The sequence below is a fragment of the Tribolium madens genome, unplaced genomic scaffold (genome assembly GCF_015345945.1).
Source record: "Tribolium madens isolate multiple individuals breed KSU strain unplaced genomic scaffold, Tmad_KSU_1.1 Scaffold_71;HRSCAF=194;Tcas5.2_LG6, whole genome shotgun sequence".
Lineage (NCBI taxonomy): Eukaryota > Metazoa > Arthropoda > Insecta > Coleoptera > Tenebrionidae > Tribolium > Tribolium madens.
The window spans coordinates 4,442,050-4,468,138 of record NW_025401041.1 but is presented as its reverse complement, the minus strand read 5'-3'; the positions used below and the strand labels follow the sequence as shown (position 1 = coordinate 4,468,138).

General features: G+C 33.9%; 7 protein-coding genes across 14 annotated transcripts in view; 3 read left to right on the top strand and 4 right to left on the bottom strand.

The window, feature by feature from the left end:
- LOC123008726 (cyclic nucleotide-gated cation channel beta-1) overlaps positions 1 to 3,729 on the bottom strand; it is a 101,736-nt gene extending 98,007 nt beyond the window's left edge. For all 3 annotated transcript variants that reach the window (XM_044404714.1, XM_044404715.1, XM_044404716.1), the window contains exon 1: positions 3,595 to 3,729. The gene's annotated coding sequence lies outside the window, so the exon portion shown is untranslated. The remainder of the gene's footprint in view (positions 1 to 3,594) is intronic.
- A 2,622-nt stretch (positions 3,730 to 6,351) lies between these two features.
- On the top strand, positions 6,352 to 7,112 carry LOC123009140. The gene is made up of 2 exons (XM_044405265.1): positions 6,352 to 6,355; positions 6,622 to 7,112. Exons 1-2 carry the CDS (start codon positions 6,352 to 6,354, stop codon positions 7,110 to 7,112), a joined length of 495 nt encoding a protein of 164 aa, XP_044261200.1.
- Positions 7,113 to 7,600: 488 nt separating this feature from the next.
- On the bottom strand, positions 7,601 to 13,884 carry LOC123009194 (lethal(2)neighbour of tid protein). Its single transcript, XM_044405334.1, has 3 exons — positions 13,628 to 13,884; positions 12,473 to 13,583; positions 7,601 to 7,667 (listed from the first exon to the last, which is right to left on the bottom strand). The coding sequence occupies exons 1-3, from the start codon at positions 13,875 to 13,877 to the stop codon at positions 7,601 to 7,603; spliced, it is 1,428 nt and encodes a 475-aa protein (XP_044261269.1). The 5' UTR covers positions 13,878 to 13,884.
- On the top strand, positions 8,492 to 16,810 carry LOC123009188 (zinc finger and SCAN domain-containing protein 21-like). 3 transcript variants are annotated; one of them, XM_044405325.1, is made up of 7 exons: positions 8,492 to 8,621; positions 8,771 to 8,882; positions 8,934 to 9,367; positions 9,419 to 10,180; positions 11,618 to 12,235; positions 12,281 to 12,428; positions 16,676 to 16,810. In XM_044405325.1, exons 2-6 carry the CDS (start codon positions 8,778 to 8,780, stop codon positions 12,411 to 12,413), a joined length of 2,052 nt encoding a protein of 683 aa, XP_044261260.1. In that variant the 5' UTR covers positions 8,492 to 8,621; positions 8,771 to 8,777; the 3' UTR covers positions 12,414 to 12,428; positions 16,676 to 16,810. The 3 variants fall into 3 exon arrangements, with proteins under 3 accessions (XP_044261260.1, XP_044261259.1, XP_044261258.1); XM_044405323.1 differs by lacking the exon at positions 8,492 to 8,621 and having other exon boundaries at positions 8,682 to 8,882; XM_044405324.1 differs by lacking the exons at positions 8,492 to 8,621; positions 16,676 to 16,810 and having other exon boundaries at positions 8,651 to 8,882; positions 12,281 to 12,455.
- Positions 13,984 to 17,555, bottom strand: LOC123009187 (two pore calcium channel protein 1-like). 2 transcript variants are annotated; one of them, XM_044405320.1, is made up of 10 exons: positions 17,321 to 17,555; positions 16,987 to 17,090; positions 16,335 to 16,939; positions 16,183 to 16,282; positions 15,955 to 16,135; positions 15,435 to 15,653; positions 15,261 to 15,380; positions 14,874 to 15,213; positions 14,411 to 14,819; positions 13,984 to 14,362 (listed from the first exon to the last, which is right to left on the bottom strand). In XM_044405320.1, the coding sequence occupies exons 1-10, from the start codon at positions 17,409 to 17,411 to the stop codon at positions 14,186 to 14,188; spliced, it is 2,346 nt and encodes a 781-aa protein (XP_044261255.1). In that variant the 5' UTR covers positions 17,412 to 17,555; the 3' UTR covers positions 13,984 to 14,185. The 2 variants fall into 2 exon arrangements, with proteins under 2 accessions (XP_044261255.1, XP_044261256.1); XM_044405321.1 differs by lacking the exon at positions 17,321 to 17,555 and adding an exon at positions 17,138 to 17,202.
- LOC123009191 (golgin subfamily A member 6-like protein 22) lies at positions 16,734 to 22,357 on the top strand. Of its 2 annotated transcripts, none has more exons than XM_044405330.1 (2): positions 16,734 to 16,876; positions 21,571 to 22,357. In XM_044405330.1, the coding sequence occupies exon 2, from the start codon at positions 21,573 to 21,575 to the stop codon at positions 22,314 to 22,316; it is 744 nt and encodes a 247-aa protein (XP_044261265.1). In that variant the 5' UTR covers positions 16,734 to 16,876; positions 21,571 to 21,572; the 3' UTR covers positions 22,317 to 22,357. The 2 variants fall into 2 exon arrangements, with proteins under 2 accessions (XP_044261265.1, XP_044261264.1); XM_044405329.1 differs by lacking the exon at positions 16,734 to 16,876 and adding an exon at positions 18,806 to 18,897.
- Positions 17,639 to 25,905, bottom strand: LOC123009189 (peptidylprolyl isomerase domain and WD repeat-containing protein 1). 2 transcript variants are annotated; one of them, XM_044405327.1, is made up of 3 exons: positions 24,872 to 25,905; positions 24,503 to 24,790; positions 17,639 to 19,617 (listed from the first exon to the last, which is right to left on the bottom strand). In XM_044405327.1, exons 1-3 carry the CDS (start codon positions 25,578 to 25,580, stop codon positions 18,902 to 18,904), a joined length of 1,713 nt encoding a protein of 570 aa, XP_044261262.1. In that variant the 5' UTR covers positions 25,581 to 25,905; the 3' UTR covers positions 17,639 to 18,901. The 2 variants fall into 2 exon arrangements, with proteins under 2 accessions (XP_044261262.1, XP_044261261.1); XM_044405326.1 differs by having other exon boundaries at positions 24,503 to 25,904.
- Between the last annotated feature and the right edge of the window lie 184 nt (positions 25,906 to 26,089).

Sequence of the window (26,089 nt, the reverse complement as noted above, 5' to 3'; positions counted from 1 at the left end):
TGAAAAAAAGAAGTGTTTGCGTTGATGGAACAGCAAAAACAAGTTGCTTTCGAGACATTCCGACTTATTTGTGTAACGCAGTCAACATCTCCCCATTATTTGGCCTCACACAATTTCCCGATAAACCCCTAATAATGATGTCATTTGAAACATAATTCGACAATCCCTCGATCTGATATCACTAAAATTTAGCAATTTATTTCGGAGAAAAACACAAAACGCCCAACACACATCATTAGTATCCTCGGTTTGGAGAGAAAATGTTTTGTTTGTTTAAAGCACTCTAAAGTTTATTGCATATAATTCAGAGAGGATTCTATTGGCGAAAAAGCGTCACTGTTTGACAAATCGAGTGTCACGTCTTCTTGTATTATGTAACAAACTGGGTTCGCATCCGAGAAGTTAAAAATTGTTTTGTTGTGCAAATAATACACTTTTAATTTATATTTTAGTTTCACGAATTTTATTTCATTCCTCGCTACTACGAGTACTGGTGTCGGATATCGAACAATATTGGCTTCCTATAATGTACCTAATCTCATTAGGAAGGTAGCTGAAATTATTCAAGTTGCGCTCTATAAAGTAAAATCTGTTTTCATTACAACAAATTTTATCAAAAACAAGCAAAAAACATTAATTTTGCTAAAGTACACTAAAAAATTACCAAAATGGCACAGTTTTTTATTTTTTGAGCGTTTTAACGCGCATTTCAGTCAAAAACGAAATTATTTCACCTAAAATAAGCAAATTTTTCAAAAGCATAATGAAATTTTAGAGGTTTAAAATTGAGTCAAAATAATAGAATTCTTATATTTTTTGAGCAAAAACGTCCCAAATTTTGTCTAAAACAAGCCGAAAAAGCATTTATAAGCAAGAAATTTAATTTTTTTTTTGAAAAATTTTGCTAAACTAGGCTCAAAAATAGCCACACTTGTCGGAAAATAGCACAACTTTTGCTTTTTTAAGATCTTAAGCACGTCTTATGCTACAAATTCATTTCTAAATCGAAAAATTCGTTAAATTATAATACTCGTAATAAATAATATAAAAAATCAAAACCATGACACATAAAACACAAAAATTTTAGAATCACTACACATTTTTCAAGTGTAATTCAGAAAGCGTAAGATATATTTCAGAAAGCGTAAATTGAAATTCAGATTAGTCAATTGTATTTCAGAAAGTGTTAGTTGTAGTTCAGAATTTGTCATTTGTAATTGAGAATTTGTCAATTGTAATTCAGAATTCGTTATTTTCATTTAAAAATTACATTACCAAAATTCCTTTGAAAATAAAATATCTTATTTATTCTGTAAAATGGCAAGTTTATGTACTTTTTTTAATTCTGAAAATAAAATAATTCGTGTTTAAGTATAAACTTCATTTTGAGATAACAGTAAGTTACTCATCTGAATTACAATTGATATTTTCTGGACTACATGTAACATGAAATTGAGTTTATTTACTGTTCTGAATTACATGTATAATAGTTTCTGAATTACAATTATTACTTTATGAAATACAATTGACTTATCTGAATTCCAATTTATGCTTTCTGACATTAAATTAACTAATCTGAATTACATCTCAAGGTTTCTGGAACTCATTTTACTCTTTTGAATTACAATTAACACTTTTTGAAAGACATTTGACTAATCTAAATTTCAATTTACCCTTTCTGAAAATAAATTGGCTAATATAAATTACATGTGATGGTTTCTGAATTACAACTTGAAAAAGGTGTAGACGTAATAACGAAAATATTTAGGGCCAAGTAAAGCCCCAAGACATTGTTATTTTTGTCATAATTAAAAACACTAAGAAGTTGTACCCAATTTTCCTTCATGAAACGTGTTTTGTTTGAACGTTTAATGCCCGTTGGGATTTACCACTCAAGGTTTCTCTAAGTCCTTCAGCTTTTCTCTTCATTGTCTTTCACAACCCCTTAGAATAAAAATATCCACTTTGAAGTAAAATTTTAAGACACTCACAAATAATATTTAATTTTTTTTTCATTTTAATTTCCTCAAGAGTGACAAAGTTTCAAAACTCATAAATCTCAAAACTAACCCAATTACGTTTTCTCCTCCGCACAATTTAATTAACGAATTTATAATAGTTATAATTAGGCGTTAATTAAGCCACGTGTTCATTAAAGTTTAATCAACGAGAAACTAAACACATTAACGTCCTTTAGCCCAGATCAGCTTAAATTATCTTTTCCTTGTTTCTCAGTTATGTATTGTAGTTCCCACAACTGAATTCGTAGAATTTTCAAAGAGATCAAAGTAAGTTATGACTTTGAAATTAAGTTGGCAACACCGATAAACGACAATTTGACGTTTGAGTTTGACGCCAACTTAATTTCAAAGTCATAGGACACTTCAATTGCGTTTATCAAGGTTATGTTGGCAGTGGAAATGTCATAAATGACAGACAGGTGTCAAATATTGTTGATTTTGTTTAGAACAAAAATTATCTTTTCCTTGTTTCTCAGTTATATATTGTGGTTCTCACAATTGAATTCGAAGAATTTTCAAAGAAATCAAAGTAAGCTATGACTTTGAAATTAAGTTGGCAACACCGATAAACGACAATTTAACGTTTGAGTTTGACGCCAAGTTAATTTCAAAGTCATAAGACACTTCAATTGCGTTTGTTAAGGTTATGTTGGTAGTGGAGATGTCATAAATGACAGACAGGTATCAGATATTGTTGATTTTGTTTAGAACAAAAATTATCTTTTCCTTGTTTCTCAGTTTTGTGGTTCCCACAACTGAATTCGTAGAATTTCCAAAGAAATCAAAGTAAGCTGTGACTTTGAAATTAAGTTGGTAACACGAAAATTTGACAGCCAACTCAATTTCAAAGTCATAGGACACTTCAATAGTGTTTATCAAGGTTATGTTGGCAGTGGAGATGTCATAAATGACAGACAGATGTCAAATATTGTTGATTTTGTTTGGAACAAAATTGAATAAAACAACTTTTATTTATTGTGTATTTATTAATTGAAAATTGTAATCTCTACAACTCCTTTTTATATAAAAATCTAACAAATTTCATCTGCGTTCGCGTTCAAACTTCTCAAAAAACTCAAAGGGATTACGATTTCAGACCCAATTTATTCAAAGTAGAAGCCCGAAGAAACTCATCGCATCACATAAAAGTGCTTGTAGAAGCGTACCTACTCGTATTTCAAAATCACTTTAACCACTGTCAAAACATTTCAATTTTTCCCTAATCTCGGTCACGAAACCCAAAATGGCCGCCACATTGATTTACCAAAAAAAAAATAATTAATGACATTTGTTCATCTCATTTTCCCACCACCCTTCAAAGACAAATCATATAATTGGAACGAATAATAAAAAGTAGTCGGCGGTGGGAATCGTTACCATGACGATATAAAAAAAAGAGTATCGAAAAACGTGACACGTGTGGTTGCCTTGCAAATTAATGCCTCGGCCTTGATTGATCGAAACGTCGCATAAATTTAGTTAATTAAGTTGGCGTGGAAGAATGGTGGATGCGCCGGGGAAACACCGAAGCTTCAAGGTCGCGGCGCGAAACTCAACCAAGAAAAAACTCTACCTTGGAAGTGATGATAAATATCCATTTATTGGCACTGTAATCACTGCCACCAAATTTTCGGTGCTGTTTTTCCCCGATGATTTTTATTGATGTTTCATCGCGTTCGATTTTTCTAGCGCAAAACGCGAACCCCCGACGAACGTTCGCTGCCACTGAAAGGGTTTCACGCTTTCATCCCTCTTACGCAATAGGAAATCGGACTGCGCATGCGTCCGTGCCTGATGACACTGTTTCCGTTGAGAAAAATCGCAGAGAAAATAAGAGGGAAAGAAGTGTGATGTATGTTGCTTCAAATCGACGGGGGTTTACCGCCCTCGGGGGCGTTTAAACTCGGATTTCGCCGCGAAAACGAAACGGTGAGTTATGACTAGCTCTTCCAGTTCTTTACTTCAAATTTCAACAAAATAGCGTTTTTTCAATCACGTGTATAGAATTTTATTTTTTTGATATTATTTAAATTTTAAAGTTTTCAAAAATCCCGGGCATTTTGACACTTGACATTAAAAATCACTGTGAAGCCAGCTTTAACGTTAAATTTGACATTTCAAAATATATAAAACGTCAAAATGACAAGAACATGACTGAGTGAGGTTATTATCTAAGAGCCGTTTCACATGAATGACCTTGGTGTCCCATTTTTTTTGTCCGCAAAGGTATATACGAATATGTCGTAAATAACCAACTCTTAAACTAAAATCCCCAGTTTACCAGTTTAAAATTCTTGACACTTTCTCAAAATCACTGTGAAGCAGGCTTTAATGTCAAATTGACATTTCAAAACCTCCAAAACGTCAAAGTGACAGGAACGTCACTGAATGATAAACTTAAAATACGGTTATTATCTAAGGGCCGTTTCACATATAATGTCAACCTTGCTGTCCCATTTTTTTATCCTCAGTGAAGTTGCCGATCGAGCAACAGAAAAAAACATGAGTTCAATCTCTTTGTAAATGAATTAAATTATCTTTTTCTCGTTTCTTCAGTTTGCACAGCTATGTCACAACTGAATTCATTAAAATTTTTCAAATGAATTAAAGTGAGCTGCGACTTTGAAATTGAATTGGCAACACCGAATAAATGACAATTGACTATAAAAGTGTGACGTTTGAGTTTGACAGTATACATACATATGTTGTCAACTTAATTTCTAAGTCATAGGATAATTAGATTGCGTTCAATTTGAGAAAAGAAGCTAAATTCTTTGAAAAATATTTTGTTTTTGGCATTTTGAATAAAGTTAGTCGAGGTTATGTTGGCAATGGGGATAGTTGGAAACAAGTCACATACGAAAAATTGACACTAGCACTGATATAAGAATGTCATAAATGACAGACAAGTGTCAAATTTTGTTACTTCAAAGTCTCCAAAACGTCAAAATGACGGGACGTTAAGTTCGAAATGAGATTATTATCTAAGGATAGTTTCACATACAGGGTGCACCAGAACTTGCGCCTCAGAGAAAAATGTCATATATGGTAAGATACCAGAAACATGGAAATGAGGGTTTAATTTGTTGGAAAAATAATTTTCCGAGTTTTTTTACTACAGGCTATTAGAAGAGGAAACAAAGAAGCTGTATCCTAAATTATAACTCTATTTAATGTTATTTGTGGCTTTTATTGGCAAAATTTTTGTACCTTTACTAAATAATTATAAATAAACATATACAAGAACATCAGTATCATTAAATAGACATAAAAAATGTCAAATGTCAAAAAATAAATGTCAAAAATTTTTGACAGAGAATTTTTTCCTGCTATCTTATCTTACTTGAAATTTTTCTTTGGGGCGCGAATTCTGGCGCACCTGTTTAATGTCAACCTTGCTGTCCGCAATGAAGTTGCTGATCGAGCAATAGAAAACTGAAAAAACATAGGTTGGAAAATGGCTACTTCCCAACTTCTCACATTATTTTTGCCCTCGACTGTACAAAGAAAACAAAAGAATCAATCCTGAATTATTTTGTTTTTCATCCACATCATGAAAAAACAATTACCGGAAAGGGTCCTAATTTTTTGATGTACCTAAGACATTTTATGGCACAAACACTTTGAGTAATAATAAAATAATAACATTTTGAATAATAACACTCTCTATTTAAAGCACAAACACAACAACATTAACACGCACCAAAATTACCAATCTAAGAATACAAAAGTACTAACACAATACCGGGAGACTGTAAATCTCTGTGATGTTTATCATCAACTTGACATCAAATTTTAGCAATGTTGACTCTCAAACTTTGATAAACAATTGTTGTTCGTTTGTCATATAACAAATTAGAATAAATCAATAATTCAGCGTTGCTAATAAATTTTGGTCACAAACATTTATAGTCACCCGATAGGTTATTTATTTAAATAAATGTGACATTTATTATTATCTGCTTCAGATTTCTTGATGCAAACTTTATTCTTTTAATGTTTATTTGTTATGAAACGCCACAATCCGAAAATTATTAACTCAAAAACATAAAACACATTAACACAATCACCAACTCTAAAATACAAAAAGCACTAACATAAATACAAGATAATGTCTGTGTACAAAAAATACAAAAATTATGAAAATAATAATAGTTTTATTTCACTTCACTTGTTTGTTTTCTGTGTGAACACAGTTAAGTGCAAAAAAACGGAATAATTGTTATTTTTCCGATAATATTGGTAAAAACGTCCAAATGGCGTGTCATTACTTTATACTATATAATTATTTAGAGTTTGTTTTCGTTTTTACATCAAAAATAAATCAATGATGGGTATATTCTTATTTTACTGAAAAGTCCATCATGACTGATAGCAAATCAGTGTTAATAAACCCCAATCTGTTTAAAACGTTGCTACCACTAATAAAATTATCACAAATTTTCGGTTTGTGTCCCATAACTTATAAAAAATCTAATAATTGTGTATTTTTTCGAATAAAATGGTCGTGGAATTTGCACGCCTTGCAATTAATTGCAGTAACTGTCATAAGTAGTAATTAACAAAATTTGATTTTGGTTGAAACTGTTTTATTTTGTAGCAAGTTGGGCTCTTTGGGGCTTCATCAAAGACATGCAAATTGCCGAATTTCTCAACTTGGGCTTCACAAGCTCCATTGATCTGTACATTGCGATTTTCGACGTCACCGAAATCATTATTACCGGATTTACTTTCGTTGTAACAATCCCATCAACGTTCAAACACTTGCCAGAAATCATCGACAATTTCAATAAAATCGACGAGATAAACCCGTCACAACTTTCTGTGGACAAAATTCGCAAAAAAATCGTGTTTTTATTGTGCTTTGTGCTAATTTATATGACAGTGGCGTACACTTGCGATTTAATAATGTGGAGTCAAGACTTGTTGGTGGGATTCATTCATGATCTTCCCTATTACATCATGTACAGTGTTGTGGTGATTCATGAGGCCCAGTATTGGTTTTTAGAGACTTTGATCCGACTTAGAATCAGTGGAATGAATAGAATTGTTGAAACCTTTATCCAAAAAGGCAGGTTTTTGCATTCATGAAAAAAAATCAATAAAAAAATCAATCCGTTTCTAGAATTAAGTTCTCAAGAAGTGGGTTTGTGGGTACAAACACATTCAAGTATTTTGGAGGCTATTAGTGCAGTCAATAAGTGCTTCAGTGGCCCCACTACGGTTTGTTAAAAAATTGCTTTTGAAAAATTTTAATGCATTTGTATAATTGGTTGCCTACAGTAGAAAATAATTTCTACATTTTTATATTTAATTATGCAATAATTTTGTTTGTAGATAATATTGTTTAGTCGTTTTTTTTTTTAACTATGAGTGCGGTCAATAAATGCCCCACTGCTGTTTCTTTATTAATTATTGTAATGCGTGTATATTTGGTTGCCTGCACAAAAAAATATTTTTTAAAATTATGCATTTATCTTATAGATAATACTTCTTAGTTGTTACATACACTTGGTCGTTTGTCCTTACATTCTCTACGTAGTGGCAAGTAGTGGCAATGGCCTATTTTGCAACACAGTTTACTTTCTCTGGATTTCAGTCCACTTTTCACGACTATTGGCAATCATCGAAGTTTGCAGCAATTGTGAAAACGAGGTTTGCATTTCAGCCACAATTGTGACAATTTTTCACTTTAAATTGTAATTTTAGTGTCACAAAACCCGTAATTTGATTTTTAAATTACTCGCAAATAAAAGTATGAAAAGGGACGTTCGTAAAGAAGTAATTAAGTGAGTTTGGTAAAACAACTAATCAGAAGTTCTTTAATTACAGTTGAAACTATTCGCATACAAAAATGTTGGGAAAAAAGTCAGATTTGCGTCATATGCTGTTCCAAAGATTAATCGGCGACTTTTGATTTCGGTATATTTTTTAACTTTTGTAACACATTTTATTACAAATTTTACAGATTGCAACTTCAATTAGTTCCTACTGGATGATTTTGTACCAATTTGGGCCTAGCAAAAATAAATTATAAAAAATATTCATTTTAAAATTACCGGTAATATAAATACCTGTTAGTCCGGTACCTATTTTATAACTGACCATTGAATTATTAAATAAATTGTTCTCATACAATAGAAAAAAAGCAATACTGGACAATTTTGTACCAATTTAAGGCTAGCTCAAATGAATTACAAAAAAAAATGCATTTTAAAAGTACCGGTAATATAGATATCTGTTAGCCCCACACCTATTTTATTCAATTATTAAACTATTGAATAAATTGTAATAATATAAGAATAAACAAGGCAGAATTTATTTAAAATTTGCACACGTGTTGATTATTCCTTAAGTTATGTCGAAAAGTCGGTACGACGAGTACAGTTTCCTGTTTTGCACGTGACGTCACTTGTCTAACATTTTCGTTAAAATTGTGACAAACACGCTTTCACCCTAATTTAATTAAAAAACTCTTCGTTGAAAGTACGAAGAAATCGCCCAATTATCAATAACTACATTCAAAAAATTTAAAAGTTGAATTTAAAATTAGGTATCAATCGGTAACGCCATTTTGTTTTACCGACAGTTCAGCAACTGGTAAGTTTATTTATTTTCTTACCGATTGTACCAAAATTGAAATTTTGACAAAATTCGAATGTTTCCTGAAACAAAGTCATGAAATTGTGCCCCCATGATTGCAAGATTAAGTCGCAAGAGTCACTTTTGTACCCCCCCCTGATTTTCAGAGAGAAAATGTCGGAAAATAACCTACAATTGGACGAGAACACTACACATTTCATTTATGGGGACCAAGAGTACATTCTGGATCAAGGCCCGATCAATCCGGAACTCAGAGACGTAAGTAAGTTGTGTGAAAATTTTCATTTATGTTTCATTTTTGGGTTTCAGTTGATTTGCAATGAGGGCCCCAAAGCGATACTAGTAGACGGCCAGTATATCCTTACTGACAGTAATACGATTCTTCTACAAGGGGGCGACACGAATTTGACCCAATTTTACATCAATGACGGGAATGAAGCCGGTTTTGTGATTGATGGAGGGGACAGTTCGGTTAATAATTTATTTCAAAACGCCGAGTGTGTGCAATTGGTTGAAGAGGACACAAATGACGTGCAACAAATCGTTTATTACACCAACGAGGAGTTGAGTAATGAAGCATTTACACCAGTGCAGGAATTGAGTGAAGAAGGTGACATTCAAGGGATTCAGGACGAAGACGGGAATATTTACCCCTTCAAGAGGATCAAACTGGAAGGACAAATGCTAAATTTTGATGAATTTATCCAAAAAGAAGAAAGTAATGAGGAAACGAGCGACGAAAAGTGAGTTTTTCGGTTTTATTGTATTGTTGGTTGCCTAACTTGTAATTTTAGTATTCAATTTACAATTTTGGAGGACCAGTCTGAGTTAAGCAATGTTGAAGGCACGTCTGAGACTGATTCATCGACGAAAACAACCGAAAATGAAATCTCCGACTTGGCAAAAATCACAGGTCGGAATCTAATAACTGGTCAAACAGTAACTCTTCATAGTTACATGGAAAAGTTAAAAAAACGGTTACACAAAACAAGTTTACACAAAACCCCAGGTCGAAAAATCTACAACGACGAGGTGCGTAAACCCGAAATTACCGACCTTGTTGATAGAAAAATCCTCATCGGAAAAACGAAAACCGGGAAGAAAATCATGGGAAAAATCTTAAGCGTTGATCGGAAACATTCAACCCCCGAGCCTGAAAACGAGACCACAACCACTCCAGAGCCCGAAAATTTAGAAATTCATGAGAAAGACACAACAATAGAAACGCCCCCAGTCACTGACCCCCCCGTGAACCAAATAATAATAAAAACGAGTGTCGTAGCAAAGGAGAGTTTCGAACAAATTTGTAAAACTTTGAGTGGTGTTATGGAAATGGAATCGGTTAGGAAAAAATTAGAGAAAAAAAATCTTGTAGTAAAGTTAGTTGAAAAGAAATATGTTAGTGAGAGTGATTCATATGAGAAAAAGACGTCGCATAGTTATGGTTTTATGGAGAAGGAGGTGGAGGATGGGGAGGAGAAGTGGAAGTTTGTGCCGGATGCGGAGACGCAGGAGGTGCTCCTGGGGGAAGAAGAAGAGGGCGAGAAAAAAACAGCGTAAGTATACAATTTATCCGGGGTACGATCTTTTTGAATCACACTGTATAAAAATATACAGGCTGATTCATATAAAAAGGACTCTACGTAAATTTGTATGAAGGAACAAGTAATTTTTGTTTATTTGCTTGAAGAAGCATTTCCGGACCATGTCCATAGGAACTTTTTTTCTTATTTTGACCTAAGGAATCATCCCACGAAATATTTTACCGTTTTTTTTTTGACGATCAAAAAAGATCGGATAATCTCTTATTTCGTGATAGAAAACTTTAATAGAAGCTTAGAATTGCTTTTAAAAATTTTCTACGCCGCATGGTTTTGAAAATATGAATATTTAAAGCAGAAATTGGCAACGCAGCAGTACATTTTGAACCACCTTGTGCCTGTACTTAATAAATTGAAACGTTTGTTACTATAGAAACCAACAAATTTGTGCTGTTGCCAACTTTGCAGAAAATCTCTACATTTGACTTAAGGTTTTATTATTTTTTTAATATTCTAAATGCAGGTTTTAACGTCTCTTACTAATAAAATTAACTTCCTTTTGTAATTTTGAATGTAATTTAATGGTTTTAAAAAACAACCGAGTGTTTGCACAGTTACGGAATTAAAATTTCGGGCAGTATTTTTCTGTCACTTCAAAAAATTCACTGTAAACTACCTTTTGCTGTCATAATGACATTCATGACTAAGATTTGACAATTAAACATTTCTGTCAGTGACGCTATTTTTTAAGTTAAAATGACATAAACATGACAAGAGTAAAAAATAAGGTTATTAATGTAAAGATTGTTTTAGAGTTGACATTGTGAAAATGACAATACTGCCCGAAATTTTAATTCCGCAACTGTACGTTGCTTTTGAATCACGCTGTATAAAAATATACAGTTGGAGACAAAATACTTTGGTCGTTACTTTTCTGACACTTTAATGTAATTCAAGCTTTAACGTTAAAATGAATGACATTTTCAAATTAATGACAGCTATTATATTCCTATCAAAAATATGTACATACAACTTGTCGACTATGATTGACAGTAGCTAAAAATAAGGTTAACAGTCCTAAAGCATGCTTTACAATTTAATGTCACTCAAGTGACATTGTGTTCAACTGTACAGTCTGATTTACATAAAACAATTTTGGCCAATATTAAAAAAGGAGAAAAACAGCAACTAGCTGAAATTTTGAGTTATCCAGAATTAGATAATAATTTTTGGCTTTTTAATTGGGAAAAATCTTAACTACAGTTTGTCCAAAAAAAAAATTGAAAAGAGTTGGGTTGAAAAAAAGTATTCTTCCTGTTGAAACATCACACGAAATATTTTAACTTTTTTTCGGGGACAACTGTATACACAGGATTTTGATTGATGTTATTTTAGGCCAACTGTGTAAATAATTTCTGTAATTTGGTTACACTAAAAATTTGTCATTTTCAGTCGATTCACCATCACCACCAGCCTCACAATCCTTGTGACGTATGAAAAGGGCGGAGCTAAGACAGTCCGTGTGAATCTAAACCCCGCCCCTGGTAATTTATGTACAGTGTGTGCCCAATATTTCAAAAGCAATTTGAAACTTCGCCAACACATGAATCAGGTTCACAACACCTACGGTTACAACAGCACTTGCAAGGCCTGTGACCAGTTCTTCAATGATCCTCAAAAGTTCAAAGAACATTGCAAACAGCACATCGAAAATGGTGAACTGTTCAATTGTTCCGAATGTGACAAGTGTTTTCCCTCTGAGGTCAAACTCAAGAAACACTTTGCTATTCACGACGTCCATTTGCGTCCTCTAGAGTGCTCCGTTTGCGAAGTGCGGTGTGCGAATGAGACAACGTTGAAAAAACATTTAATGACACATATGGGGGTGAAGCCTTACGCGTGCGATATTTGTAGTAAACAGTTTATGACGCATTATGATGTGAATTTTCACCGGAGAATTCATTTCCCTGATAAGAATTTCACGTGTCATGTTTGTGGTAGAACGTTTTCGAGGCATTCGAATTTGTTGAGACATACAGAGATACATAAGGGGACAGGAGCGCTGTTTAAGTAAGTAAGGGGGCTGTTGGAGCGACAATTAATTCATCATTCCAGGTGTGATATTTGTGGTTGTTCGTTCAATTATATTTCTTCGTTGACGAGGCACGTGGTGCAGAATCACATCGATGCTGATAAATTGAAAAAGGTTGTTAATGACAAGGAGGAGGAGGAAGAGGAGGAGAAATAATTTTTTTTTACTTCGGTGAGCGAAATAAAACTTTACTAAAAATTTATTGTTTCATGGTCCTATAAACACCAAATAGTAGCACAAAATGGCATAAATGTAACAAGGCACTTGACAGGTCCGTACTGGGATAAACATTCCAACAATACTCCAAAAGGCCCAACAATAGAAACATAACAGGGCGTCTAAATCCGGTACAAAAAACCAAATACAATAAACTATGAAAATACCAACTGTAAAACTGGTAATGTAACGAACGAGCAAAAACAATCCCAATCAAATTAGTAACAAAAAATGGTAAAACAAACAATTGAGTCACTTTACTCATCTTGTCCTCAAACTTTGACTCTTCATTTTTCACCTCCCTACCCCCTTTGATTTGTTTTTCGAAACTTTCCAAAAACGCCCGTTGTTCTTTACTCAATTTCTCGTCTTCTTTTTGTCTTTTGCGTCTCTCGTCGTGGAGTTGTATCTTGACTTGATCCGTGACTAGTTTTAATTTCGCATAACTGCTCAAATAGCGTTTCAAAAGGGGGGCGAAAACCAGGAGGAGCAAAATATGACATGACAAAAGACCCAAATGCAAGAGTCGACTTTCAAAAATTTCGCGGGGCAAAAAACGGTAATTTACGGTCCACTTGTGCTCGAAAACGCGCCCCAAATCGAAACTTCCCTTCAGATAAGACCAAGGATTGGTGTATAAAAAGGGGGCCCCTAGTATCAACTGTACCAAACCACATATAAACAAATTTAGGATTGTTTCAACAAGTGTCAGGTTTGTTAAATAAGCGACTAGGAGACAAGGGGCGTATAGTAAAATGTTCATTTTGATTGAGACGGCGAGGGAGTAGAAAAAACTCCCAATAAACCACCGATTTGAAATAAATAGATTTAGACTTATGTAAAATAGGAGTACAGCAATTGGGTCATTGAACAGTCGTAGGACGTAAATAGAATGTATGCGATATGAGGTCAAAGTCGTCAAAATGAGCGCATAAGGGGGTATTTTAACTGTCTTTATAAAAATTCGATACGTTAGAAGTGTTTGGGTTAAATATAACACCAGGAAGATGTACTGGGCCAAATAAAGGTTACTCCCTTGTGATGTAACTTTGTAAAAAAGTGAGTAAACATAGACAAAACCAGCGGGGTAGACAAGGGGGCCCGTATCACCTAAAAACACAAATGTAACACTGATTTTTTTCAAATTAAAGTACCTTTCAACTCCTTGTAGTCCCAAGTACCGTTCATGAACCCCTCAACTTCCTGCATGTAGGCCTTCCAGTCAATTTCCGTGTATTTCACTTTTTCGATTATAAAAATGTTCAAAATTATTTCAAACAGGAAGAGGAGACAACACGTGGGTGTCAAGTAATGGGGGTCGTAGACGTACTTTCGTAAATTGTCCATTGTGAAAAAACCGGGGCTTAACCCGGATTTGGGCGGCTTATTTTTAGTCGGAGCCATCGCAAACTGCACATTTTGAGGTTAGATCGGGCTTGACAAACACCAACATGACCAAATGAAAAATACCAAAAGCATTTTTTGCCCGGGATTTTTGAAACACAAACCCTGAATTAAATAAATACTATATTTCGACAATAAATTAATCAGTTAATAAAAATCTGTAAAAATAACGGATACGTGTTAGACTAGCTACTGTTATTATCACGTTAAGTACCGCTAAAAAGCAACGAAACGGCACTCAAGACCAATTATTGTCTCGAAACAATCAAAAAATCTTGGTCCTACTCTATATCACGGAAATGCTAAATCTACGCTTCTGACTGCATCAATCGTGTGTTGATCTCAGACTCATCAACGAAATTAATCCCTGTGAGTTTTTCTTGTTCTTCGGCCTCTTGTAGCCATTGCGCAATCTCAGATATGTACATGTGACGTTGAAGTACGTCCCTTGTGCGTCTCCTGCGCCCAATATAAAACGACACACCCTAAAAAAAAACAAAAAATAAGATAAAAAACACAAAAAAGGGACCTACTCCAGGCACGAAGTCCATCTGGAGGGTTTCCAGGATTTTGGGATCTTGAACTTGCCGCTGCAGGGAGTTCCAATCAACAGCGACTTCTTCGTGAAGCATTTGTTCTTCGTCTCGTTTCGAAGTTTGTTTTTTGTACTGTATACGAAATCTGAAAGCTTCGAGGACCGAAGCTACAACAATAGTAAGAACAACCATTGTAAATAAGTAAAATAACATGAAAAAAATCCGGGAATATGAGTGTGCGACATTGGCGTAAGCATCCATGACAATAAACCAGTTATTGACAACAGTTAATTCAAATAAAGTCACTCCCGAAATCAACAAATTCGAAAAATTGTTCAAATAGTAGTAACCAATGCCGCTACTACTGTTGGTACTGTATTTGTAGAAATCCTCAACGGTGGTACCACTGCAAACAAACATTTAACTATGATTGGTTGTGGCAGGTCACGTGTCGTGTTACTTGCAACAATTCCGCAAATCATATTGCGAGAATAATTCCATTCCAATGATTGCGAAAAAATAATACATGACCATCATGACAATTGCCGTTGACCACATTAATGGTGACAGGAGTACCAACGTACCGAAAATATCCCTATACCGTTTTTTCAATTTAAAAAGACGTAACAGTCTCAGTGGGCGTAGAATCACTACAGCTGTCAATTTCGGACGCACCAATAAGAGCAAAGAACCGATCAGGGCTACCAATGTTACAGTCAAGTCGAAAAAATTCCAACCCGACGATATGTATTCGCCCCATCCCAGGCCCACAATCCGCAAAAGGGCCTCAATTAAAAATACTAGAATTTTTTAATCACTAACAGAGACAAAAAACAACGTATCTTACATGAGAGAAAGAGATAAGTGTCCCACGAGGCACAAAAATTCTTCGCCCCTTCTTCCAAAGAGACTGATGATTCAAGAACTCGAATAAACATGGCGAGTCCATTCCCGATTATCAAAACATCTGTTAAATTAACAAATGAGTGTCAGAATTTTTTTCAATTGTTTTTATACGTACATACAATATGTTCAAAATACTCCCACGTGACAACTGTACGTGCAGCCCGACAAAAAATACGTAAAGGGGGCCAAGCGGCCGAAAACCAGGGATCAGGGGGGTCCTTCAAGCGCCATTTGAGACTCCCAGCGTCATAGATACCCAAAAACTCGTCTTCGCTCAATGCGCCGGTCCCAGAAGTGTTCAATTGGCGAAAAATTAAAATAATATCGCGTTGGGCTACAAAAAATTATTTTTCACCAACGCAGGAAACAAATTTTTCGGAGACAAATTACAAAAAATTTGGTTACGCAGTTTTGCACACTTCTAGCTCTTGAATAAAAAACATTTTGTCATACAATTTATTCAAAAGTATTAAATTAAATTTAATTATGTTTTTGACTGAATGATAATTTGTTTTTTAAGCCAATTGTGTAAACAAATACATCGGACTTGACATCTCAAAATTTGTTTACCCAGTTGGCCCAGAAAACTGAATTTTTGAAAATTTGGCTCCACAATTGGAACAAAAAAAACTTACAAGTTCTGGGTGAGTAATAGCGCATTAAACCATGAAACTGCTTAAATCTGACCATATTTGGGGCTTGTTTACTCACTAGGAGTCTAAACGCCAACTGACAAGCTTTTCTTTTGTGCAAAAGCAATTTCCGGAACTTGTCCTTTTCAATTCCTGTGAAAGTTTCATACACTACAGCCAACATCTAGAAAAATAAGTTACTAAAAATTCTCATAAATTTGAATTCCTTACGAGATTCATTAGCACATAAAGAACTATAGAAATGTACGAAATGAAAAAAACAGCATTCCATTTAGAGATTGCATAAGACGGCATCATAACATCCGGAAAACTAAAACAAATAAATTAATCAAACAAAACACAAAACTAGTCACGTGACTCACTTCGCCGTGGTCAGTAGTACAAACATGCTAACAAAACTGTCCCCTAGAGTGCGAAAATACAAGTTCGTTTGGTGGTTACTAAACAGAAAATACCCTAAAAGTGCATAACTGCACACGAAAAACATTAACAGCACCAACATGTCCAAAATGGGAGGCAACGATTGCAAAATCTGCCTAATAAACCTCCTCACAGCCCCACAAGCCCTCGTATCGACAAGAAAAATCGGCCTTAGAGCCCTAGTGACCCTAAAATGGGACTCTTGCCGCACTAAGACTATAATCGCTTCCAGCACCATAATAAACAGGGTGATTCCCTTAACCATTGTCCTTTTATGTTTCAGGATCATCGTCCAGCCAATCCAGCGCAATTTCAGAGCCAACTCCACCCCAATAACCCCCAGGGAGACAAGTTCAAGGGTGGTGTGCACCCCCACAGGCAACTGGAATTTGTCAACGGAGGGGTTCTCGGCGAGGGCTAGCAACAGGAGGACAATGGAGAAGGCCAAGTCGAGGCCGTAGTACCAGGAGTTGTGCACGAGGAGGTAGGCAGGAAGGGCGGAAGGGTGGCGGGGGTGCGAGTCAAACTTTTCATTATTTTCGCCCTCCTACAATTTTATTTTATTTTTTTTATTTCTGAAAATATATCATTTACCTCAAGGAAAATGGCGGCCTCGTGATAATTCATCTCCCAGTGGTCCACAGTCTCGGTGGTCTCCCTGCTGAGGCTCGAGCGGCTCCCCATTTCGTCAATGGGATCTACGAAATTAATCAATTATTACCACAATTAACCAATAAATACGCACATAGAAACATTATTTCACAGAGAAATTATTTAAAAAATACATTTTCGGACTTGGTTGTGTTATAAATTAAATAAATTCGGTGCACGCAAATTTCGGCCTTATGTACAGTAGGCATAAGGGTCACGTGTTATGAACGCAATTGTCTTTGCATTAAATGATAAGATAAGATTTTTGTGTACTCACTTGTACTGTTGGAGCCATAGGAGACATTGTGGCTGTCTTCGGTGAAGCGTTTGTAGCCGTCGTCATCTGGTGACTCTCTTGAGGCCGCCATTGGAAGACGAAACGAAGAACTGTCAAAATATCGCCCAAGATAGGCAACACAAAATACACCAAATGGTTTAATTATGTTAATTAAGAAATAATTGTCGGTAATTACGTAATTATGATAAAAAGAACCGCAAGCTATTGTTTGACTTTTAAAGTGGGACGAATGGAATGTTTCTATTGTGTGGGTTGGTTATGAATTTTTATGCGTATTTAAAATCAAACAAAATCACATAAAGCAACTACAATAATGACTTTTTATTTTATGTTAATTTATATTACAAGCAAAATGCAAAATTAATTCTTTGAGTCACTAGCAAATTGAATTGAACTGTCAGAATATCGCCCAAGATAGGCAACACAAAATACACCAGATGAGTCAATTAACTTAATTATGGGAAAAAATGAAATAATTATAGGTAATTAGAACTAATTACTGATAAAAAACGGCAAGCTATTGTTTGAATTTTAAACGGCGAGACAAATGGAATGTTTTTGTTGCGTGGGTTGGTATGAAATTTTTTTATGCGTATTAAAAATGAAACAATGAAAACACATAAAACAACCATAATATAATGTTAATGACTGTTTTTAGTACATTTTAACTTAAAATTAGGCACTTTCGTAAACAAATTAAGCAAAGTGTAAAAACTTATTTACACAGTTGCCTAAAAAATACTTTAAATAAATTCAATTTTTTTTAAACTTGTCAATGTCAAACATCCACAGTACCACCCTAAGACTTTTAAGAACACTAAAATTTCCTAGATCAGGTTTGAGGTATAGAAAAAAGGGTGTGCAAATTTTATTTCAAAAGACATGAAATAAAGTTGATGACACGGAAAAATGCAATATTTTCATTTTCAAAATGTACTCAATGAGCAGATTTAATTTTTTATTTTAAATTTAAAATTGCGGCTGACACACAATTGACATTCTACGTTACCAACCCAATAACACGAAATAACTAGTGGCTTATACCAACATGACAAGACTGATAACTGTGCGAGGACTTATTATTATACAGAGTAATTTTTTAAAAACAGCAAACGCCGTAGAATTTTTATTTATAAAATAAACTCGTCAAATTAAAAAAAAAAGTGAATTAAATGGCCACTATGGATTGACCGTGACTTTATATTAAAAGCCAATAAATTTATTTATTACAGCGTCAGTCGATTTTTTTTTAATATTGCAAAAACTTGCACGCAGATATTCTACGTAGAAAAATGACTAATTTGTCAAGTAAACGTCAAAAAATCACCTTGTATAATGGTTTTAAAAATAACTAATCGAATTAAATTTAAAGCTGACGCATCACTTTCCTTTAATTACCTTTTACTCGTTAATTACAACTAAAAAATAATATACTTAGAGATAAACCCGTTCAAGGATACCCAATTCACGAAATAATCTCCAAACAGTTTTATCAAAAAATGAGTCACTTGTGAAAATAACCGAGTGTTGGTGCTGTTCGTAGCGTAATTTCTCAGGTAATTACTTCACAGTAACCGACACAATCCTGATATCATCATAGGGCTTATCAGTTTTGGCGTTAGTTTTAACATTACTGATATTTTGTACCACTTCCATCCCCTTCACCACCCTCCCAAACACCGTATGTTTGTTATCAAGCCACGGCGTCGGCGTCAAAGTGATAAAAAACTGACTCCCATTGGTATTCGGCCCTGCGTTGGCCATCGACACTGTGTAAGGTCGATCATGCCTCAAATTCGGCCTAATCTCATCCTCGAACTCGCCCCCCCAGATACTCTCACCCCCGGTGCCGTTCCCCGTGGGGTCCCCCGTCTGTATCATAAACCCTTTGATCACCCTGTGGAAGATATGTCCGTTGAAATAGCCGTTTTTCGCATGAACGCAGAAATTCTCCACGGTTTTCGGCGTTTCTTTCATGAAGAGTTTCATGTGGATGTCGCCGAAGACGGTGTGGATGATGGCGTTCTCGTAGAGGCGCTGAACGGCGGGGTTGTCCGTCGCGGCGAAAGTGTCCTCTTTTGAGGGCTTTTCGTTGAAGACGTCGCGGTCTTGGTCACCTTGGAGTTCGTCCGGTTCGCGACGACTGAAGAGGTAAAAACGTGATTTTTTGTAAGCGGTGCAGATGAGGGTGGGGTCGGGTTGGATGGCGTCGAGGGTGGGGTTGTTTGAGGCTTCGATTTCGAAGGTTACTGCAGCTTTCGACTTCTTCGCCGAACCTGGAAACCGTGTTTTTTTTTAATTTTTTCTCGAGTATTATGTCAAAACGGCAGTTGGCTATGACTATGTTTGTATCTGTTTCAAAAACAAAGTTTGAAGGCAAACACACTGAATAGTATTTTTTTATTCATTTTAATTATTTGCTATCACTCTGTATACTACTACTACTACTCGCGGTATAGTTTTTCATAACCAACTTGAGATTTTTAAAAAACGTGAGATGGCTATGACTATTTTTATATTTATTTCAAAAACAACACCTGTATGGAATTTTAATTTTCTATCATTTTTGCCGCTCCATCCTGTATATCACTCCCCAGATTTTTTTTCAAAGACAACTTGGATTTTTATCGAACATTATTTAAAAACAGGAGTTGGCTATGACTACATGTTTGTATTTGTTTCAAAAACAAAATTCAAGAGCGAAGAAATACCCTGTATTATTTTTATTCTTCTTTATTTTTATATATTTAAATTTTTTCTTTTTGTGTTTCATTTCCTACCAATTTTACCACTCCACCCTGTATACAACTACTCTAAGTATCTTTTTTTTAAAGCCGATTTGGATGTCTCTTCGAATATTACTTTTTAAAAATGACTATATTTGTATTTGTTTCAAAAACAAAGTTTGAGAACGAACAAATTTTTTTTACTAAAAGCGTTTTTTTTTTCAAAGCCAACTTGCATTTTCGTCGAATATTATTTAAAAACGGCAGTTGGCTATGACTATGTTTGTATTTGTTTCAAAAAAAAATTAAGAGCGAAGAAATATTCTGTATAGTATTTTTATTTTCCTTTATTTTTATATATTTAAATTTTTTATTTTTGTATTTCATTTCCTACCAATTTTACCACTCCACCCTGTATACAACTACTCTAAGTATCTTTTTTTTTAAAGTCGATTTGGATGTCTCTTCGAATATTACTTTTTAAAAATGACTATGTTTGTATTTGTTTCAAAAACAAAGTTTGAGAACGAACAAATTTTTTTTACTAAAAGCGTTTTTTTTTTTTCAAAGCCAACTTGCATTTTCGTCGAATATTATTTAAAAACGGCAGTTGGCTATGACTATGTTTGTATTTGTTTCAAAAACAAAGTTTAAAAGCGAACAAACACTCTGTATAGTTTTTTTTCTATTATTTTTCCGCTCCATCCTATATATTACTACCCCAGATTTTTTTTCAGACAACTTGGATTTTTTATCGAACATTATTTAAAAACACGAATTGGCTATGACTGCATGTATGTATTTGTTTCAAAAACAAAATTTAAGAGCGAAGAAATACCCAGTATAGTATTTTTATTCTTCTTTATTTTTATATATTTACATTTTTTATTTTTGTGTTTAATTTCCTATCAATTTTACCACTCGACCCTGTATACAAGTATCTTTTTTTTAAGCCAATTTGCATGTCTCTTCGAATATTACTTTTTAAAAATGGTTGGCTATGACTATGTTTGTACTTGTTTCAAAAACAAAGTTTGAGAACGAACAAATTTTATTACTAAAAGCGTTTTTTTTTCAAAGCCAACTTGTATTTTCGACAAATATTATTTAAAAACGGCAGTTAGCTATGACTATGTTTGTATTTGTTTCAAAAACAAAGTTTGAAACCGAACAAACACTCCGTATAGTATTTTTTTATTTAAATTTTTATATTTCAATTTTACCGCTCCACCCTGTATACTATTACTCTAGGTGTTTTTTTTTTAGACGGGTATTAGTATTTGTTTCAAAAACAAAGTTTAAAAAGAACAAACATCCTTTATGTTAAAAAAAATAAATTCTATGTTGAAATAGTAGATTACGTGCGGGCTTAGAACCTAAAGAGTAATGACAGTATACTATTTTATTCACAATCGCATTTCTTTATTATTATTTCCCAACCATGGGATGTAATGGCAAATTTCCCGACCTCTAAAACGTATTATTTGATTTTTTTTCTTGCAGAAATGATGGACGAAAGTGTCATTTTCGAGATCCAAGTCGAGAAAAAAGTCCTCGAACAAGTTTTCCACGAAAACAAACATTTGAAAGACAGTTACGACAAACTGATAAAAAATGAAGACAACATAAAACCACTAAAAGACGAAATAAAAAATTTAAACAACAAAACCAAAACCTTGCAAGAAGCTAACCAAGCCTTGAGTGAAGAAAATGCCAAAATGAAAAAACAGTTTGAAGAATTCGAACAAACAAAAAACGAAGAAATAAAACAATTGAAAGAGCGTCTCAGGAAAAGAGAAGAAGAAAATAGAAATCTAGATCAGGACAAACTAGATCTAGAATTACAAGTGAAAAACTTGACGAGAAAAGTGCGTTTAGAAGAAGAGAAGGAAAAATCAAACGATTTGGCCCAAGTTGAGTGTAAACTCCTCAAATTGAAATTACATGCGATCGAAAACGAGAAAAATTACCTCATTTCTGACTTTGAACGCGAACGTAAAATCATAACGAAACAGAACAAACCACGGGTACAAAAATTGGAGGAAAATTTACGACATTTACGAAAATGGATTGAGAAAGAGTCACGTGAGCGACGCCCCAGAGACACCGACCAGGTTAAGGCCCTTAAAGCACAAATTGCCACTTTGGAAAACGATAAAGTCGACTTGATTGAAGGTTTCGAGCTTGAACGGAAAGTCTTCAGGAAAATTCTCAAGGAGAACGGACATTCTAACAGCGAATTGTCGTAATTTTTTAACAATTATTTTACAATAAAAACAATTAAAATTTGCGATGTTTTTTATTATTATTTTCCGTTCTGAGTACCATTAAAAACAAAGACTATTTTTTAAAATAAACATGAAAATGCACAAGTGTCGTATTGCCAGCCTAAAAAAATAGTTAACGTTTTTTACATAAAATAATATAATAGCGATTTTTTTTGACTCGGTATGGCAAAATCCAGCTTAAAAATCTGCCTAAACTCTGAAAAAAGGCAAAAACTAAATCATTTTCGGCCTAAGTTTGTAATTTTTCGACTTGTTTTTAACAAAATCCTGCGAAAAAATGGCTGAAATTAGCTCAAAAACGCTCGAAAAATACAAAAATAATATAATTTCCGACTAAATTCAACGGCTTTTTGGTTTGTTTTAGCGAAATCTCGTGAAAAACCTCAGATTTTAGTACCAAAAGTTACACCATTTTTGACGTAATTTGTGGTATTTTTGGCTTGTTTTTAACGAAATTTTGCAAAATAATTGCGTTTCGAAAAACGTGCTGAGATGCTCGAAAAACGTAATTTTTGACTTAATTTTTTTTTGTTACAACAAAATCTTGTAAACAAACTGAGTTTTTGTATAAAAACGTGGGCATTTTCGACCTAATTTTGTGGTTTCTCGGCTTATTTTTGTCTTAATTTTGCTCAAAAACCAATGAGATCAAGTGAAAAAAAAAAATACATCAAAATTAATTCGTTTAGTGATTTTCAAGCGTGTTTGGACAAAATTTTGCAAGTCTTCGGTCTAAAAACGAATTAAATCGAGCTAAAAGCTAAAAAATAATATAAATTTCGATTTACTTTTGTATTTTTTTAACTTGTCTTAATTTTTTTTGTCTTTTACCTCAAAAAATCACTTAAACAAATGAGAAAAGCAAAAAACAATATTTTTTTAAATTATTTTATTGAATATTTTTTTGTTTTAAACGAAATTTTATAAAATAAATGTGTTCCTAGCTGAAAAATGTGCTAAAACACTCAACAAATGTAGAAATTAATAAATTATATAATTTTCGACTTAATTTGTGGATTTTTTGGTTTGTTATAGCGAAATCTCACAAAAAAAACTTGATTTTAGTTATAAAAACTGGTTTAGAAACATTCTCGGCAAAATTTTGTGTTTTTTCGACTAATTTTGCTCAAAAACCAGTTAAAACAAATGAAACAAACAAAATAACAAGAATGTCAATTCTTTTTGTGATTTTTAAGCGTGTTTGGACAATATTTTGCAAAATAAATGAGTCTACGGTTCAAAAACGAACTAAATCGAGCTAAAAAATAATGTAAATTTTGATTTAATTTTGTGATTTTTTAAAATGCTTCAATAAAATTTTTATTTTTTGTTTTGTTTTTGTTCTAAAAATGTGCATAAACACTTGAAAAAGACAAAATTAAGATTGTTTTTCACTTATTTTTTTAGAATTTTGACTTCTTATTTTTAACAAAATTTTCCAAAATAATAGTTTCTAGATGAAAAAAAAGTAAAGTAAAATCTGATAAAAAAAAACAAATAGCACTATTTTTAACCAATTTGGTGGTTTTTCGATTTTTTTTAATTTAGCAAAATATTCATCTTTCTAACATAAAAACGTGCAAAATGCTCAAGAAAGATGCAAAAATTATCAATTATTTTTGACCAAATTTCTTGTTGTTTTCTTTTCTAAATTACCAGATTAGCATGAAAATCACTAAATCTGGTGAAATTTCAAATGTCAAAATTAAAAGTTGGTCAAGAGTGATCTGAAAATTTTATGAACATATGTCTTTAATAATAACGTCAATATCTGTCAAATTTAACGATTTTTGCGTTAAGCTTTGATTAAAACATTTTTTTTTATACAAACTAAAATTCAACATTTTTAAAATCGATCATCTTAAATAATTTGACAGTTTATTAAATATAACAATTTAGGCAAGAAATACGTCCATGAAATTTTCACAACTCAGTTGATATTTATTTCCATTGTTTTATGACACGGCCAACTGTCATTTTATTTATAAATTCACTGATTTTGCCTTTTAATTTAAATTTGTTCTCTTATAAACCAATTTGAATATTATGATTGTGAAATGGTGGCAACACTGAAACACGACAAGTGTTGCCAACATAATTTCAGTCATAGCCCACATTGATTAATTAGAAAAAAGTGCTCTACATACCTTGATACAGGGCGATGTTCAACAACCTCAAATTTTCGTTTTTCCCAATAATCCTCACACACTTATTGGTATACAAGTTTACCAACTTAATCCCTAGAAGTGTAGCATACATTATAAAATGTCCACTGTAATCAAACACAATATTCGCTAAAACCACCGCTTCTGACTTTTCCAAATCGCGTTCAACGGCCATTCTACGCCCAAATTCCATATTAGGTAACTGTTGCGTCGCTTGTTGCAATTCGGTAAAACGTGGCAAAGTCTCATCCAAAACTCGGACAAGTTTTCCTGAGACAAAATTAAAAACACGCACTTTCCGATCAGTACTCAAAGTTGCAAATCTTGAACCATCGGGAGAAAATGCAATACCTGTCACAGTTGTCTTATTTTTCGCAAATTCGAATAAATCCGTGTCGAGTTTCGAGTCGAATTTCACGTTTTTGGGGAAAATACAGTCCTGTTTCAGTCCGGTCCAATACTCCAAAATCCCTGTTTTATCGACCGAGACCGCAACATCGTATTTGGGGTTATATTTGATTAAAACCACGGCTTGTGTGTGCATTTTCTCGAGGACTTTCAACGGTTTATTGTCAGACCTCCCGTCATAAATGTAGATTTTCGGGGACTCGCTATCAGTGACTGCGAGACTGTGTACGGGGTCACCCGGCCCGTGCACCCACTCGACTTGATTCGGCCCATAATCGAGCTTCATCATGTTTATCATATCGAAATTGACCACATCGAAAATTTTCAAAGATTTATCAGTCGAGGCTGAGCAAAATAACGTCCCTTCCACGTTGCAAGCGATGCTTGTAATGGGGCCCAAATGGCTCCGGAAGTGTTTCACAAACTCGATCCCAGTCTCGACTTTCTTCCAGAATTTTATGTGGCCGTCACAACTCGCTGTTATTATGAAATCGGTGGCTGAGACAACAACGTGGGTTATTACGTCTCGGTGCATGTAGCTTTTTTCATAAGACTCGGCACTTGGCAGGTTGTCTAAATACAGGTTTTCGTGGGATAAGCGACGGCGTTTCTTGGGTTGGGGCAAAGGCCCCACAAACTCGGTGTCCGACATAACCTCAAATTTGAAATTTTGGGGTTTTGGCGAAATTAGCGCTACCCCAGGGCAGACGTGGCCCGAAATAGCTTCCAAACACTATTTTCTGTAATACTTCCACTAGTTTTAACGCAAATTAGTGTTAATTTGAGGGTTTTCAACGGCTTTCTTGGAGTGACATAACCACAAAAATCACAAGAGTAGGCTAAATACTACGCAGGCTACACAACAGTCGGTTAAAAGACCCAAACAATTAATTACAAAAAAAGAAATTTGTATTTGATTAATGACCCAAAGGAGCTTCCGCAAAACGTTTTTTATCATTTTCCGGCAAGTTTTTAAGAAAATAAGTGTTATTTGAAGTATTTCCAACGGTTGTTTAGATTTAGATAAACAAAAAAACTACCACTGTAGACTAAATACATCTGTAGATTAAATTACCCAATCAATAAATTTTTAAATATGTATAAAATTTTTGTTTAATGTAATTAATGCGGCATTAATACTCGTAATCGCAGTGAGTTTTT